This window comes from Penicillium pulvis, assembly GCF_028828015.1.
Source record: "Penicillium pulvis strain IBT 33274 chromosome Unknown scaffold_8_segment0_segment0, whole genome shotgun sequence".
NCBI classification, from domain to species: Eukaryota; Fungi; Ascomycota; class Eurotiomycetes; order Eurotiales; family Aspergillaceae; genus Penicillium; species Penicillium pulvis.
In genome coordinates, this window is record NW_026643080.1 from 7,022,177 (window position 1) to 7,037,162 (window position 14,986).

A 14,986-nucleotide genomic window follows, 5' to 3' on the forward strand; every position below is an offset into this window, starting at 1 on the left:
CTCAGAACTTCTCAGCAATTTTACTTGAAGTTGTGGTTGCTGATAAGTGCATATTCTTTGTCTACATAGATCAGGGGAGTGTTCGGCTTGGCTTTACCGGCCTCCTACTGTGTGCCCTTCTCTCTGGCCCCAAGCCTCACAATGGGCCGACAAGAATTCATCACATCCACTTCGTGCTTGACTACGGTTGATCTCTAGCCAGCCAATCTAATAGTTGATGTTGCCGTTTCTCAATTTATCAGAATTATTGTCAAATAATTTTCACAACAGAATTCAGCACGCCGGCTAGCTCTTAAGCTAGGGCCAATAGCTTTGTACACACTAAGAAATGTCTGAAAGAAATAAACATCCATGGCTATGCACTTTTTCCCCAAAGCCTGCTACTTCTCTCAGCAAAACTGAGCAGTATGTTTATTTGACAGAACCATTCCAAGGTTTTCTATCCAGATTATGCATATCCATCCGCAATTTGCTGACTTGTGAGCCAATCAGAAGCTGCGGAGACGGAGATACTTAGCACGTGACGGCTATCAAGCAACATTGGGAGAAACACGACAATAGGACATGCAGCTTGTACCGTTCAAATATACAAAATAAATATACTACCTCAATTCCTTTTCACGTCTTGAACCATTTGCCAAGGTATGACTATATTGAGATGAACCTTGCCCGATCGGGACCCCGTGTTGTGCTAGCGGCAAACTGACTCAGGGTTCCATGTTTGCCCCACTCATGCTCTTTCTCTTAAATATCTCGCTCACTTTCGTGTACTTTCCTTCATATTTCGATCAGATACATGTCCTTGATGACAACCCACATATCGAACATGGAGATCCGCGTGGATTTACAGCCCCAGAGATTACTGGTTCATCCGACTACTCTCGCCAAGCATTTGCAAGCCATCCTCAAGAGTGACACTTCGCAAGAAAATATCAACCGCATCAACACGCAAATTCTTCATCAGACCCAAAATGAGGCAGCTACATGCACTGTCTACCAAGTGTGGTTATTTCTCGCTTGGCGATATTCACCGCACCTTCTGCCGGCTGCTCTGCGTGACCAGACATCTGCCGGAGTCCGCAAAGCAGGTATCAAAATCTTACGGCACATATTTAGCAGACCCTCGCAGCAAGTGCGTGGCTGGAGTCTTCTTGGAGGTGTCCAGGGAATCAAGGCTATTCTTGATGGACTCCCACTTGCTGAAGTGCGTTTACTCATTCGGGCCATTTCCCAGCCTGGTCACGACTCAGACAGTGAATTGCTAGCGACATATTTCGATGAACTTGTGGCTCTGACCGACTCATCAGAGAATTGGACTACGAGATCAATTTCGCGATATGTGGCTCCGTTGTATGCACACTGCAGTGCACGGAAGGTCACGGAGGTCTTAAAATCTGGGATTCCCAGATCTGGGGCCTTCTGCCGCCATCTCGGTCGGACGCACCCTGATCTCTTGCGACAGATCGCGATTGGTGCAGTGGAGGTACCTCTCTCTGTGCGTCAGTATACCTTGGGGACGTATTCAGATATTTTATTGCGATCAAATGAACCGTATAGTCAGGTTCATGCCACCGTAATTTACTCTGGCAATCTTGTTGGCCTGACATTTGGTATGGACCTATTGTCGCAAATCAAATCCAATGATCCTGCCCTACGCACAAATGGGCCCTTCATTCGCAAATGGACTGGACTAATTCTAAATCTGGCGATTCGTCGAAAAGTGCCATTTGATGATATCATGCCTATTATCAACTTCAGCTTAGAAATGTGCCGAAGTGCAGATTCTTCCAATTGGTTATCTCAGAACCTTACCAAGGAGGTCATTCGGTGCTGGTCGGTAGCACGTTTCGGCGGTTTTGGAGTTGAACACCCATTCGATAAGGTCATGAAACAAGTCGGACCTTCATCTCCTTCCCGGCCTGGGGCTACTAACCAAGCTGCACTACGGCAGTGTCTAATAGAGCAGGTGTTGTCAACCAGAGACGAACGGTTTTCCGTGCAGGTGAGATTTGCAGAGCTCAGCCACCAATTAAGTCTACTGCTCTCATATGTCCACATTGACGGAAGACTCGAATTTCTTCAGCTACTCTGCAAGCATTCACCCACTTTAAACTTTGATCTCACAGTGTGGCCCCCTTCGGCAGAAGAACGGAAGCTCTTCCCGGTCTGGTCGTACCATGTTTTGTGCAGATTGCCCAATTCTCATTCGAAGTCGCTCTTCGAACGGTCACTACATAATCAAAATTGCGACACGTTTATACCGGACGACCTAGTGGAGCGGAATTCTTGGGCGTTGGATTGGGCATCGCAATGCTCTCTGTGGGCAGGTTGGGAGTGCTCAACTGCCACAAGAAGTGATGGCTTCCCAGTAACCCACAAAGGTATTGGAATGTTTAAGTGATATCTCAAAGCGAACAAATTGACTGACAGCATATAGCTCTCGCTGACATGAAGCAACGAGCAGCACGTGGCCGAGAATCAGACGAGCGATTACTTTGGGCAAATGCGGCAATACATCTTGCCTCGGAGACAAAGTGTGTGGACATTTTCTGCGACTTGGTGGATTGGAGTAAACGATTTTTACGAGACCAAGTGAGTATCATTGTCACTCTAGCGATTCATGTTATTGACTGTGTATATACAGAAAGTCTTCCCTCGTATCTTGACCGCGGTCTATTCGAAGGCCGGAAAGATTCTCTCCTGTGGAGTCTATACGCTACCTACAAAGCCTGCATCAGAATCCAACCTTCAAGTTGAGGTTCACAGGGCAAATCTGACTTTGAAGGACCTACTTGAAAGCATACTACTTTTGCTTCGTGAACCTTGGGCTTCAAATATGAGATCTATGACATCCGGGGTGGATTCCATGTTCTCCGATATCCTCCGTCGGAGGATAGACGCGGTTCAATCCTATACGGCTGACTGTGTAGCGACTGAGTCGAAGCTGGTTGAGATACTTCTCTACTCTTTGCTACCCATTATCATTGAATACGAATCTCGAGCAAATCCGGAAGAACAGACGGCCTTTTCCTGGAGCGGTCCATCAGGGTTAATCCGGAATTTCAGATGCCCCGATCGCCCGAACAGGGTCGAGCTTGCCTTTATTGACCGACTTGGAAGGGAACGTGATTGCCTTTGGGCAGATATACGGGCTTGCAGGAACCCCGATGTCTTGGTTTTAGATCCTGGTTGGCCTCGCGGGCTTCCACTCCAATACTTGGCGCCAGATAAAGCATGGTTGTACCATGCCTTGAAGAATTCTGAAGAAGCACCATTCCTGTCTTCGAGGTCTCATGAACTTCTGTTTAGCCCACGAGACACTATCGTCGCCTCGTTACCTCAAGACATAGAGGCCGTCGGTAGCTTTGTGGATGATTTGGGCTTTGCAGTTCATGCTACGATTTCTCGTGGGGAACAACCAGACAAAGAGAATTGGGTGAGACGAATCTGGGAGCATTATTCGTCAGCTTTGCTGAAACATCCACTGCAGCTTGAGCTTTTTCAAGAATGGCTAGTCAGGATCCTTCAAAGCTTTGAATATAATCACGCGGAGGAGACATTTGATACAGCCGAGGCCATCAAAATTATACAGCCTCCTATCGCAGCCCCTGTCCCACTAATATCGAATGTTCCAGTTGGATCGGATATGACAGAATGGGATCCACAAGAAGATTTTGAGCATGTGATGGAATCCTGCAAGCCTTTAATTGACGCCAAAAGACCGAAATTAATACCATGCATCGTTCTCAATTCTCTAATTCGAACCAGCAGACGAGTTGCAGATGGGGTTGTACGCACCACGAAAATCAAGGGCAGACCAGGACCCAATCCCTTAGCACTTTGGTTGACAGATTCTTCATCCGCTGCCACAGGAAAAACCCGCACTCTTGACAATCAGGAAGCAGTGATTTTGTCAGCTCTACTTTTTCTGGATACCTCCACCCCAGATTCACGACTCCTGCGGTCGAGGTTCCCTGACAGCGAACATCCTCGTTACGGACCGACATATTTGGCCGACGAGTTCATCACCCGAGTGACCAAAGCAGAGTCTCAAGATCCGATGATTGAAGCAGTCGATGCCTTGAAGAAGAACAAAAAGCACGTCCCTGCTCAGATTTTGCGAGACCTTATCTGTTCTTTACTAGATACACTGAAGGCATCGCCGAGTTCTTCAAAGTATCCAATGCTCCTGCATTGCACGTTAGGATTGATTGAGATACTATTGAATGGCAGTCAACCCCAACTTGTGCTCGAAGTGGCATTGAGATTATGGAAGGATTTCCCCAATGATTCCTCCAGCCATCGAAAGGTGAGCCTCGTGAAGATTGGAAGGTGCCTCACGCCAGATCAAGCCAGCGGCATAGTTCAAAGCCTCGTCGCCTATGCATGTGATACAGTGCAAAACACACAAGCTACGGGCGATAGCTCCGAAACCCCGGTAATGAAAGTCACTACCGTCAAAATGCTCGCGCAGAATCTTTCCAGTGCGGACTTCGTTCCGCTTGCTATTCGGGTGGACCTTCTCGAGAGGCTGTTCTACTCTAGAAAGCATCTTGACATTCGAGTGGAGATAGTCAAGTCTCTGCTCAAAATGGTCAGCCAAGATAACAAGGCTCGCGTATTCAAAATTTTATCTACGATTTCCTTGTCAGCTGCAGGACCTAGTGAAAGGGACTGGCTTACCGATATTGACTGGCGCGCAGCGGAAGCCGGCGGCCCCTTGCCTCCCATCCACTCTGAGCGCCCAATCCTCACCTTGCTTGTCGGAGCTGCGTACTGTGAATTCTCAAAAGAGCTATATTCGGATTATGTTCAAACAGTAGTGTTGCCTTTGTTGACAGAGTCTATCCGCCAACACACCAGATGGATGACCCTCTTACTCTCACGGCTCAACCTTTCTCTGTCAAATCTTGGTTTGACGGAGACAGACATTGGCCCTTTCCGTTTCGGTCTAATTGAATCAGTTTTCCGGGAGTGGACACGCTACATCCCGGCGACATACTTGCAGTATCGTCGCAGCTTCGATTTTGTTTATCTACATCGTGATTCTTTCAACCAAGTTGCTGAAGCACTTGACTTGTCCACGGACCCGATAGTAAAGAATGGCAACGTGCTGGGTCACTTGAACGCCCTGATCGAGAACCACCACTATCGACGTCCTTTGAGTTACGCCAGTCAATTCTTATCTGTCATAGGTCCAAAAGAACCAAAAGTCATCCCCGATGAGCTTTTCCTTGAGGACTACATGTCCCGAATCGAAGTGTTCAGCAGATCGCCATTCGTGTACAATTCTTCCTTAAAGAGGTACAACATTCACCCAAGCTATACGTTGGAGGCTTTAAAGGGGTTGAGGAAGGCTGCTCGGTCCCTCAGCGACAGTACATTTGTCAGGAAGCTTATGGTTGGTATCGTCGATGCTGCTGAACGACAACGGAAAGGAGGCTGGTCACCTGGTTTGACGGCTCATCCTGTGACTGTCCCATCTGCATTTGAGTATGGGGTTCAACTACTTCCGTGGGGATCTCGCAACCCAGAATCATCCATTTTGGACCTGCAAGGATTCGCTTCGGGGATTCTGGAGATGATCTCCAAGTATGCTGCAGACCCAGTATTGCTCATCAAGATCGATGTTTTTGCGCCGATCCTGGAAGAAGTTAGGAAAGATGATAAGGTACCATGTGCTCTGTTGCTTGGAGAGGACCTCGGCGATCGAAATGATCAACACTGGCTCGTCAAGGAATGGGCGAAGGTTACATTGTCAATGATGGTTTTGAAGGCCGCGAAGAAGGTAAATGCGCCACTAGACGGGAGTGTAATGGGTATGGTGGAGAGATGGAAGGGTAGTGATATCGAGATGATCCGGCAGATTGCATGGGAGTTTGATTGGGGAATCTGAGCTTTGTTACAGAAAGGATACAGTAGGACTGATGATCAGATGATGATCTGAAGCCTGCATGTTGGCTTTTGTGAATTGAGAATTCCAGCGAGACACTGATTCATGATTGCGCTCTTTTACTACTTGAGCTATTTATATGATTCGTGTTCTGTTCATGGATAGTCACACACTCTCCTCTTTCTCTCGCTGTTCTCAGCCTTGGTCTTTACAACCCTAACAATTGTCACATGGTTGCTGAATCACCTTGGTAGACCTGGTGGTGAGTTCAAAGAGAGATGATGAGAAAAAGTGCGTCGTAGTATTATTGACCGTCCAGGTGGCTTTGGTGTTCAGGGTTCTTCCCAGAGAGGTGAAGTGGTGCTTGTATTGGCGACGTAACTGGTATAAATGTGGATGCTAGACTTGATCTATCAGTGGAGACTTTGACCTAGACAGGCTTAGTATATGGGTGCGGTGGGGCACTGGGAAAGAAACGAGTCCCTACGGTGATTTGTTTGATCTCTAGAACATTGATCTTGCAGGTGTCTACTCTGTCAACCGCTCACCACAACACACGATTTTTTCGAAAACGTCCTAGCTCGTGTCTGATTGCTCTGTAAATAACCCCTGCTTGTATCATATGGGATTCTATCGTTCAATGAGTCATTGTAAAATACGCTAAATCCGGTTTGATCCACAGCCGAGGTTAATTATCATAGAACTCTTCTCAGCCAACACACCGAGTGCTTACAAAGCTACCATGCTCTTTATTAACGACTCTTTACTCCACCACAGCCTTGCCGATACTCGATAGCTTCGAACAGGATAATGTGTAGCGACAAATCTACACCTTATATACCTCTAGCCGGCGTCTCGGATGACGGTTGGTCTAAGGGGCACCAAGCGACAGCTACATGCTACTGCGGCGCAGTTCAAATTGCCTTCGTGGGTATAACGCATACTTGAATACCGAGAATTGCACACCACTAATATCAACCACAAAATACAGCCAACCCAAGGCCCTGGCCTAGTCGACACATTTCTCTGCCACTGCCCAGACTGCCGCAAAATCACCGCCTCGATGTTCGCCTCCAATTTTATAATTGCAGACTCCCATGTCAGACACCTGCGCGGACGCGAGAATCTAAAAACCTACAGCCAGTCTCGAACAATCGCTTCTGGCAAAAAGATGACCAACTTCTTTTGTTCAACGTGTGGTTCGCTTATGTATCGCGTTGGTGAAGCATATCCGGGACACAGTATTCTTCGTGTTGGAGCAGTGGATGATTTTAATTTACATGAGACTAAGTTAAGACCGAGGATTGAGCAGTATGCGAAGGATCGGGTTGGGTGGCTACATGGTGTGGAGGGCGTTGGGCAGGTTATGGGGTCGGCTTACACTCCGAGACGAGAAGCTAAGAGTTCGCTTTGAATTGGGTGACTGATATACCTATCATGATAATATGGATCTGATGAAATGAACCATCACCTGCATGGGAAAAAGGCAAAAGGACATCACATTAGAGTAGTAACCGAGATATCGGTGATTATGATGATCTGTGTGAAGCTGTAAAAGAGGCGCAGAAGTACTCGACACCACAAATCAATACTCATAGGATACTGGACCGCTACATCATACATCTTAAAGGGGACATTACGTGCAGGGGAGATCGGCCATTGGATGGCTTACAGGTGATTATATGGCTTACTTTCTACATGACAAACCTCCAGGTCTAAAAGCTGAAAATGAAATCAAGTTAAGCGAATTAAAGCAAGGAAAAGACATGGGTGAGGCTTGGTGACGATTGATTGTCATTGAAAACTCGCTCACTGACTGCATCTCGCCGTTGTCTCGACCAGTGCATCGGAGACCACTCTGAAGCCATTTTCGAGTGAGCGATCATGTGATCTTTCATCTTTCAACGTAATCTGGGGCCTGTGAATAGTAATGTTCAGACCAATTTGACTTATTCACCGGCCAAGTACCGGGACTCAGAAGCCACTTTGTTGATGATATTCGTGGCATGTAGGATCACATTTAGTTGAACAACACGTACAGACGATCGATGCATGGATCCGGTCCGACTATTTCTAGGGATTCGGACACTTCCAGATTGTTGTCGAGTGTTACGGCTGCGGCGAAGGGGAATAGTGGGCTTCAACTCGTGTCACAGAGGAAGCATCCGCTCAAAAAGAGACAATCTCCGAGGCTTCAAGAATTGAACGAATCCCGAAGGCAATTGCTCAAGCCAGTTGTTGTTATCAACATGAAAATCATATTCACCATATAACTTTTGATTTGCTAGTTTGTATATGTACTCATCACCTATCGACGTGATGAGAAGCCATAGACTAGATAAGGGCAGCTACAATGGAGACAAAGATAGAAGAAAGAATAGAGCAATGTGAGCCATAAGTGTTGTTGGTGACAGAAAAACCAGCAATGGTGGTGGGCAGATATTAATGACTCGTATAATAACCAGCATCCCTACTAGATCCCTTAGTAGTCGTACTGGACTCCCAATCGGCCGTTGCTGTCGATCATTCGCTCAGCCAGGTTGACATTCGTGCCGTACGGTCGCCCTCTGTTTCCGGGGTTTACCAGATCAGCAGCGAAGTAAGGCAGGCCACTATGAGTGAAGTATCTGGAATTTTCGGCTGATTTGAAGACCTCCTTGCCGCCAATTTGAAGTACCCTGAAAAGAAGGAAAAAGACCCATTAGCTGATATTGTCTTAGGATTGGCAGAAGTTTAGAGTGCCACTTACCCTCCTCATTCTCCAGGTGCTCGTCCAGGTCGAGAGTAGATGATCGCTTGTTACCTTCATGATCCTTGAGTAAGGCACGGAAAATGGTCTTGACTTTGAGGCTTATCTCGACGGCATCAGTATTGAAGGGCAATTCAGCTAGAACCGACTGATCGTCGAATCCACCACCATCGTGATTGTAATTCGCTCAGCTATGAAAGGATCTGAGACTTTCTCAACCACTCATGCGCCTCCTCAAAAATCCTCTGCGAAACCTGTTCCCTCTTTCTCCTACTATTTCCCCCCTTCTTGCGTCCGGGCGACTCGTGGGTAAATCCATGCGGACAACCCTTTGCCAAGGTCCACTTATACCTGCCCACCTCGAAGTCCTCCTCCTGTTCCACTCCAACTCTATCCTCTAGCCCGGCTAACCCATGAATCATCTGCTGTGTCTCCAAACGGAGCATATCCCACTGCGCCCCAATCATATAAATCCACGGCGGTAGCTCATCCTTCCTCGCATACAACGGACTGAGCAGTGGATCCCTCCGGTTTTGCCCTACTCTCACATATCCCCAGTCTATCCACCAGGAGGTATTTTGCAGGCTCTCCCTCGGACCATCTTTGTATGGCCTTGAATTTAGCTTTTCATTAGGTGGGTGACCAAAATCCACGATCGGGTAATATATCACCGCTGCTTTGATCAGGCCTCTCAAACCGGGAAATTGTGAGGCAGACAGCGCGAGGTTGCCGCCTGCGCTGAAGCCGCCGATAGCGATGCGCGTGTGGTCAATTGGGAGGGAGTTATCTGTTAACACACATTTGGCTAACTCGGCGACATCAAAGCTGGCTGTTGGGAATGGGTGGTGCGGCGCCTTGCGGTAGTCGAGACTGACGACTAGCATTCCAGTGCGGTTGGCCCAAGCGCTACAGAAGGGGTCGTCGACGGTGGCGTCACAGAGTACAAAGCCCCCGCCGTGAATGTTGAGGTAAAGTGGGAGGAGTTTGCGCTGGGCGGGGCTGTATGAGCGAGGGTAGAAGATGCGGGTTTCCAGGGTTGGGCGGCAGGCATATCGCTTGGTGAGGGTTGGCTGGGTACCCGGCTTTGGGGGGTGGAATAGGCGTAGGTAAAGGAAGTAGAGGCTGGCAAGAGACTTGAGCAGCCAGAGCTGTAGGAAACAGCTAACACGGTGGGGGAGGGACAGTCGCTCTTTTGGCAGAGGAAGAATCGGCTTCCCCATCCTTATTGCGCTCTTATCTGAATTTTGGATCATTGTGCTACGCAGTGGAGGAACATTTTCGAGTAAGAAAAGGTGGTAGTAGACGAAAGTTCAAGTGTTGATGAAGCAGGGTCAGCCGGGCGAGGGCTGTCATGGAAGGATGGATCTGTTGGGATGCACTAATCGCTTCGTTGAGCTCGTCTAGGTTTTTGTTTTGTGAGCACTAGGCCACCCGCACCAAGCGATTGTCCCACCGGTCTCGATGCAGTCTCTCGAAAATGAACAGCGATAAGATGATCAAATCTTCCTCCTCCCCATCACATATTTACCTACCGATCAGTCTAATCGCGGAAACTAATGCGCTGAGAGATGATTGGTCACACAATTGATGTCCCAGGAAATGCAAAGCTCGGGCCACCAGATCCACCCTCGCCGAGAGCCCCGAGCCGTTCGGCCCGAAGTGAACCAGCCACGCTCGGGTAGAAACCCAAGTCCCTAGCTTTACAGCATGCAGCATATACCACCCCTTCAGCGATAACGCGCCTAAGGTTCAGCCCAGACCAGCGCTTTTGCATACACCAACGCCAGCCTCAATCTATCTGGTGAGAAATATGAACTCTTCACACCAGTGGGCATTCACAGCTTCTATTTTGGCGCTGCACGCCCCTCCACAGTCCGCATCCAGACCCTTGGCGCTGCAAGCGCCTATTTGAGACTTTCCCAAGACGTGACCGATGACCTCAGAATCGCCATCATGCCGCCCATACCGCGGGAGCTTGACGCGTGGTCAAGCGCATGCGCGACTGAAGACTATCCTCCCATCATTTGAGAAGGCATCGAGAGATGCGAATGTGCTTGCTGGGACAGAGAGAAACGTATCATGAGAGTGGGTAAAATGTTCGAACTGGTGGAGTATGCGTTGGGAGCAGGGCACGATGTAGCGAAGCTCGATTCATTGAATCTACCTACCACTGCTTTCGAGTTCAATAGCACACTTCTCTATGCTATTATCCAGAGTATATATGATATCACCACACACCTAATGATTAATGTTTCAAAATAACAGAATGCTTCATATTGGAATACATCAATGCAAAATATAGTGGGTGCTCCCACCATCTTTGGTGTCACCATCGGAGCCTTCTACATCCACGTGATAAGAGCGATCGACAGAAATACCTTTGATGCCAAAGAAAGGGTCTGTGCTCCCGCTCTGTACACTGTGAAGCTCATACAAGTGTTGGTTCTTGCTGTCTTTAGGCTGAAACCTACTACTGTCATTGTGGTATGCTTCCTTTCCAGTCTTGCGACTGCTCGATGGGAAGAACGATAGTTGTGGCAGGTATGTGGAGATAAGCTTCTTGAATCGCATGGCACAGGCACAAATAATACCAAGGTTGACTTCGACGATGGACCACACTCCTAGGATAGCTTCGGTGTATGTTGTGTCAGCGGTCTTGTCCAGCACAAGGACATACGGCAGGCGGGCGATCGAACAGATGACGACGCTGCGACACGAATTAGCGCGAAACAATGAAAAGGGAGAGATTCGCAAAAGGGCTGAATAGGAGAAAATTACCCGGATCCCAGAGTTAGGAGGCAGCTGACAGTTAATTTCTGTTTCATGGAGAAATGGAGATTATGAATCGTGGGAATGGGCAGAGCCACAACGGCGAAGTCAGAAGCGATATTGAGCACTGCTTGCGACAAAGCAACATTTTCCAGGCATTTTGTCGTTCCCGTTTTGAGAGGATTGCATGGTCCTCCAGTGATGATGCATAATGTCAAGGTGTAGGCGAAGATCAAAGTGGCAGTAGCCACGACAATATAGCGGTAGATAATCGAGGGATTGATGCGATACAAAACAGACAAGATTGCCATCTTGGTGACGCAGGGGCATATCAAATACGTCAGGGTATTGGGGAGCAGTTCCTAATTTGTGTAAGTGAGAAAGCGCTTAGATCTCGTTATCGTGTACACGCGAGTCTCACCTTATTAAACACGACGAGATCCGCCAAAGATACATCCCACAAGTGCTTTCCCCAACCATATTTCATTACTATCGTGAATTAGCTCGACGCTATACTTAGCCTCAGAATGTCTCACAACGCTCACGATTGACAATAGTCACGAAATAGTAACATGATGCCCCATAGGAGATCGTAATAGCGACTAAAAGCATAATGTCAGTTTCTGGACTGCGAGTTATGGCCATGGCGAGTTCGTTTAGAAGGCTCACCCAGATCCAAGTCAATCTTCTTGGTCAATTTAACTGCCTGAAAATAGCGGAGGCCAATGAAACAAGTCGCAAGAAAATACGTGATACCAAATGCGATGACCGTACCAATCTGTAGTGAGTTGTAGGGCGCGTTGAAGTCTGAAGTCTGGCCGTCCGGTGGCTGCATGCCCGGGGTTGTGGCTAACGTTTCTACCATTGTCCCCACCGGAGTAACTGCGGATGCAATTTAAAAAAGCAATAAGGGGCGCAAGGGTGTTCATGCTTTTAAAGCTTCTCATCCACCTATAAATTAGAGAAAAACGGAAATGGAAAAAAAGAAACGCTTTGTCCCCCAGTTCAGTCGGGGAAGTCTCGGAAATATCCGCCATGTGGGCTAATGGTCCATTACAAGTGCAATCCTGCGCCTAAAATGGTGATAGTGGGCCAATCGGATTGTGAAGCCCTTTGTAAACGAGCGGATAGTGGGGACACTACCAGCCGCTGTCAACCAAATCCTTACTGCTCTTGGTCTTAGTATAATTAGCCTTACTGCTTTGGGTCCTAGTATACTTCAGTGGCTCCAAAGCATGAAACACTACGTAAAGGGGAGCCCCTGGAAAAATGAATTGGCTTATTCCGGGAGATTTCTTAGTTGATCAAGTGCATAACTCCTGCATGGGCCCATTGTTCCTACAACCCAATCTCAATACTTTGTTGTACGATCAAAATTTGACATGAATATGATTTTTGGGCAGAAGGCAATGGAGCCCGTTCCGGGTGATCAGGTTCTACCCCTCCATTTCTTTGAAAATAACCAGCTTGTCCAGGGTAACAACATGGCCGTGTCTCTGGTGTTTGACGAAGTGCTCGACCCGGAAATTTTGCGAGAATCCCTGGAGGGCCTTGTTAAGCGGGATGGATGGCAAAGGCTGGGAGGTCGGTTGAGAAAAAATGTAAGTTTCACTCTTGGTGATACTGTATGCATACCAATGCCTTTTCGCTCCTCCCTAGACATCGGGCAGTATTGAATGGCATATACCAGAAACTTTCAGTGCCGAAAGACCGGCGATCTCTTTTGTTCACGTTGATCACGGTATGCCCACTGCTTCACACCCAGCAGCATCTCAGATTCCGGAACCAAAAGCGCAGCCTGCTATTGTGAGCGACCCAGACCAATTACAAGACCTTGCGTGGGAGCCCGGATACAAGCCAGGCGGTATCCACGACTACCTGACCTCGGATAAGCCGGTGCTTGGACTGCGGGTCAACTCATTCACAGACAAGACCGTCGCAGTTTTGCAATGGCAGCATGTTGCGTTCGATGCGCTTGGCCTTCAGTATGTCGTTGAAGGCTGGAATGCCATGCTCTGGGGCAAGACAGACGAAATTCCAACCCCAGTCCCGTACGACACGGATCCATTTGACTTGTTTGCAACGGGCTCGCGTCTTACGAAAGAGGAACATGTTCTGACCGATAAGAGGGTGGGTCTGGGAGGTATACTTAAGTGGGGATTGGGGTATGGCTTCGATATGTTGGTCCGAGCGAAGGAGAATCGCATGGTCTGTGTGCCCAAGTCATACTGGCAGCCTCAGCTTGAGAAGGCCTTGAGTGAGCTTCGCGCCGAGGCCATTGCCAATGGAGAAGATGAATCAAAGGTCTTTCTGACCGAGAATGATATTATAACGGCGTGGGTTTTGCGTTGTGTGGTTGGTGAGATGGGAATGGATCCCAGGAGAACGGTATCTTTCAGCTACAGTCCCGCCCGAGCTTACGCTTTACTGACTTCATTTAGGTTGCCGCATCCATCGCTATGTCCCTCCGCAAGGCCTTTGAGGGTGATCTTATCCCTACATCCTCTGAGCACCCCTATGTTGGTAACGCCTTTGGCTGGGCTAACGTACTCACAACCGCGGACGACGTCATATCGAAACCGCTCAGCTGGCTCGCACGGCAGATACGACGCGCCATCAATATACAGGGCACGCCTTCTCAGCATGAGGCATACTATGCCGCAGTGCGAACAGGTGGGTACGGCCTGCCCGTCGCTATATTTGGTGACGGTGGCATGGCCCAGGTTGGCTTCTCCAACTGGTCCAAGGCTGGGCTATTTGACCTAGACTTCTCCCCAGCGATTCAAGACCCAAAGGGTGACAATGTGCCGTGCAGGCCTTCTTACGTGCAAGAGAATCACGGTCCTGTCAAGCCAGGTGATGGCTTTTTCGTCTTCGGAAAGGACCAGAAGGGAAATTATTGGGCCTCTGCATATAAATTGAAGGGTCAGTGGGCGAAGTTCGAGGAGCAGATGAAGAAAGACTTTGAGGCGAAGTCATGAATCAATGGTAGATATAATTGCCTAGATTGCGACTAGTTCTCATCCCTTTAGCCAGCATATATCTGAGGCGAACGGTGTTGTCTGCATACGTAATCAGGGCGGTGGATCAGTGACCAATGGGTGTACGTTCGAGTATATGTACCTGTCTGTCCATTCTTTTATCTCTGCGCACTCGCTTTTATATGTGTGCTTATGAAGATCATGTGATCTAGCTAGCTTATATAATCTACTATACTGCTGTGTATCATCACATGACCAGCCACAAGTGTTACCAAACACAGTGTAACAGGCTCGTGTATTTTGGAAAGTTATCGTCTGCCGCTCCCATTTGTCCCATCTTACCCTCACGCTTGATATTCTATCACTTCATTGAAGGTTTATCAAGAGGTGTAGATGTTAGTATTTCATTACTATCTCAAAGCGATTAGATAGCTGTCCATATCCGGTACAGTACAATGCCACAGTACTACGTCACATTACCAGACCAAAAGACCGGGGAAATCTAAGTCCGGCTCCGTCACGTAAGAAGTAGTAGGTAAGGAGACGTTTGCGGAGTATGCATCTGCACCTATCATTGGCGTCTTCGCATGGTTC

At 48.1% G+C, this 14,986-nt stretch overlaps 5 protein-coding genes across 5 annotated transcripts; 3 read left to right on the plus strand and 2 right to left on the minus strand.

The window, feature by feature from the left end:
- Window positions 1-826: 826 nt before the first annotated feature.
- Window positions 827-5,896, plus strand: N7503_012074 (uncharacterized protein; the record flags this gene model as incomplete). The annotated part of the gene is made up of 3 exons (XM_057071620.1): window positions 827-2,381; window positions 2,438-2,592; window positions 2,645-5,896. 3 exons carry the CDS (start codon window positions 827-829, stop codon window positions 5,894-5,896), a joined length of 4,962 nt encoding a protein of 1,653 aa, XP_056918231.1.
- An 807-nt stretch (window positions 5,897-6,703) lies between these two features.
- Window positions 6,704-7,307, plus strand: N7503_012075 (GFA family protein; the record flags this gene model as incomplete). Its single annotated transcript, XM_057071621.1, has 2 exons — window positions 6,704-6,820; window positions 6,885-7,307. The coding sequence occupies 2 exons, from the start codon at window positions 6,704-6,706 to the stop codon at window positions 7,305-7,307; spliced, it is 540 nt and encodes a 179-aa protein (XP_056918232.1).
- A 1,068-nt stretch (window positions 7,308-8,375) lies between these two features.
- On the minus strand, window positions 8,376-9,862 carry N7503_012076 (Alpha/beta hydrolase fold-3; the record flags this gene model as incomplete). The annotated part of the gene is made up of 4 exons (XM_057071622.1): window positions 8,376-8,505; window positions 8,571-8,598; window positions 8,643-8,780; window positions 8,917-9,862. 4 exons carry the CDS (start codon window positions 9,860-9,862, stop codon window positions 8,376-8,378), a joined length of 1,242 nt encoding a protein of 413 aa, XP_056918233.1.
- Window positions 9,863-10,958: 1,096 nt separating this feature from the next.
- N7503_012077 (uncharacterized protein) lies at window positions 10,959-12,276 on the minus strand (the record flags this gene model as incomplete). The annotated part of the gene is made up of 5 exons (XM_057071623.1): window positions 10,959-11,349; window positions 11,421-11,773; window positions 11,833-11,900; window positions 11,957-12,013; window positions 12,081-12,276. Coding segments are annotated over 5 exons (1,065 nt in total), but the record flags the coding sequence as incomplete, so codon positions are not given.
- Window positions 12,277-12,793: 517 nt separating this feature from the next.
- N7503_012078 (uncharacterized protein) lies at window positions 12,794-14,392 on the plus strand (the record flags this gene model as incomplete). The annotated part of the gene is made up of 3 exons (XM_057071624.1): window positions 12,794-13,012; window positions 13,071-13,799; window positions 13,853-14,392. 3 exons carry the CDS (start codon window positions 12,794-12,796, stop codon window positions 14,390-14,392), a joined length of 1,488 nt encoding a protein of 495 aa, XP_056918235.1.
- Between the last annotated feature and the right edge of the window lie 594 nt (window positions 14,393-14,986).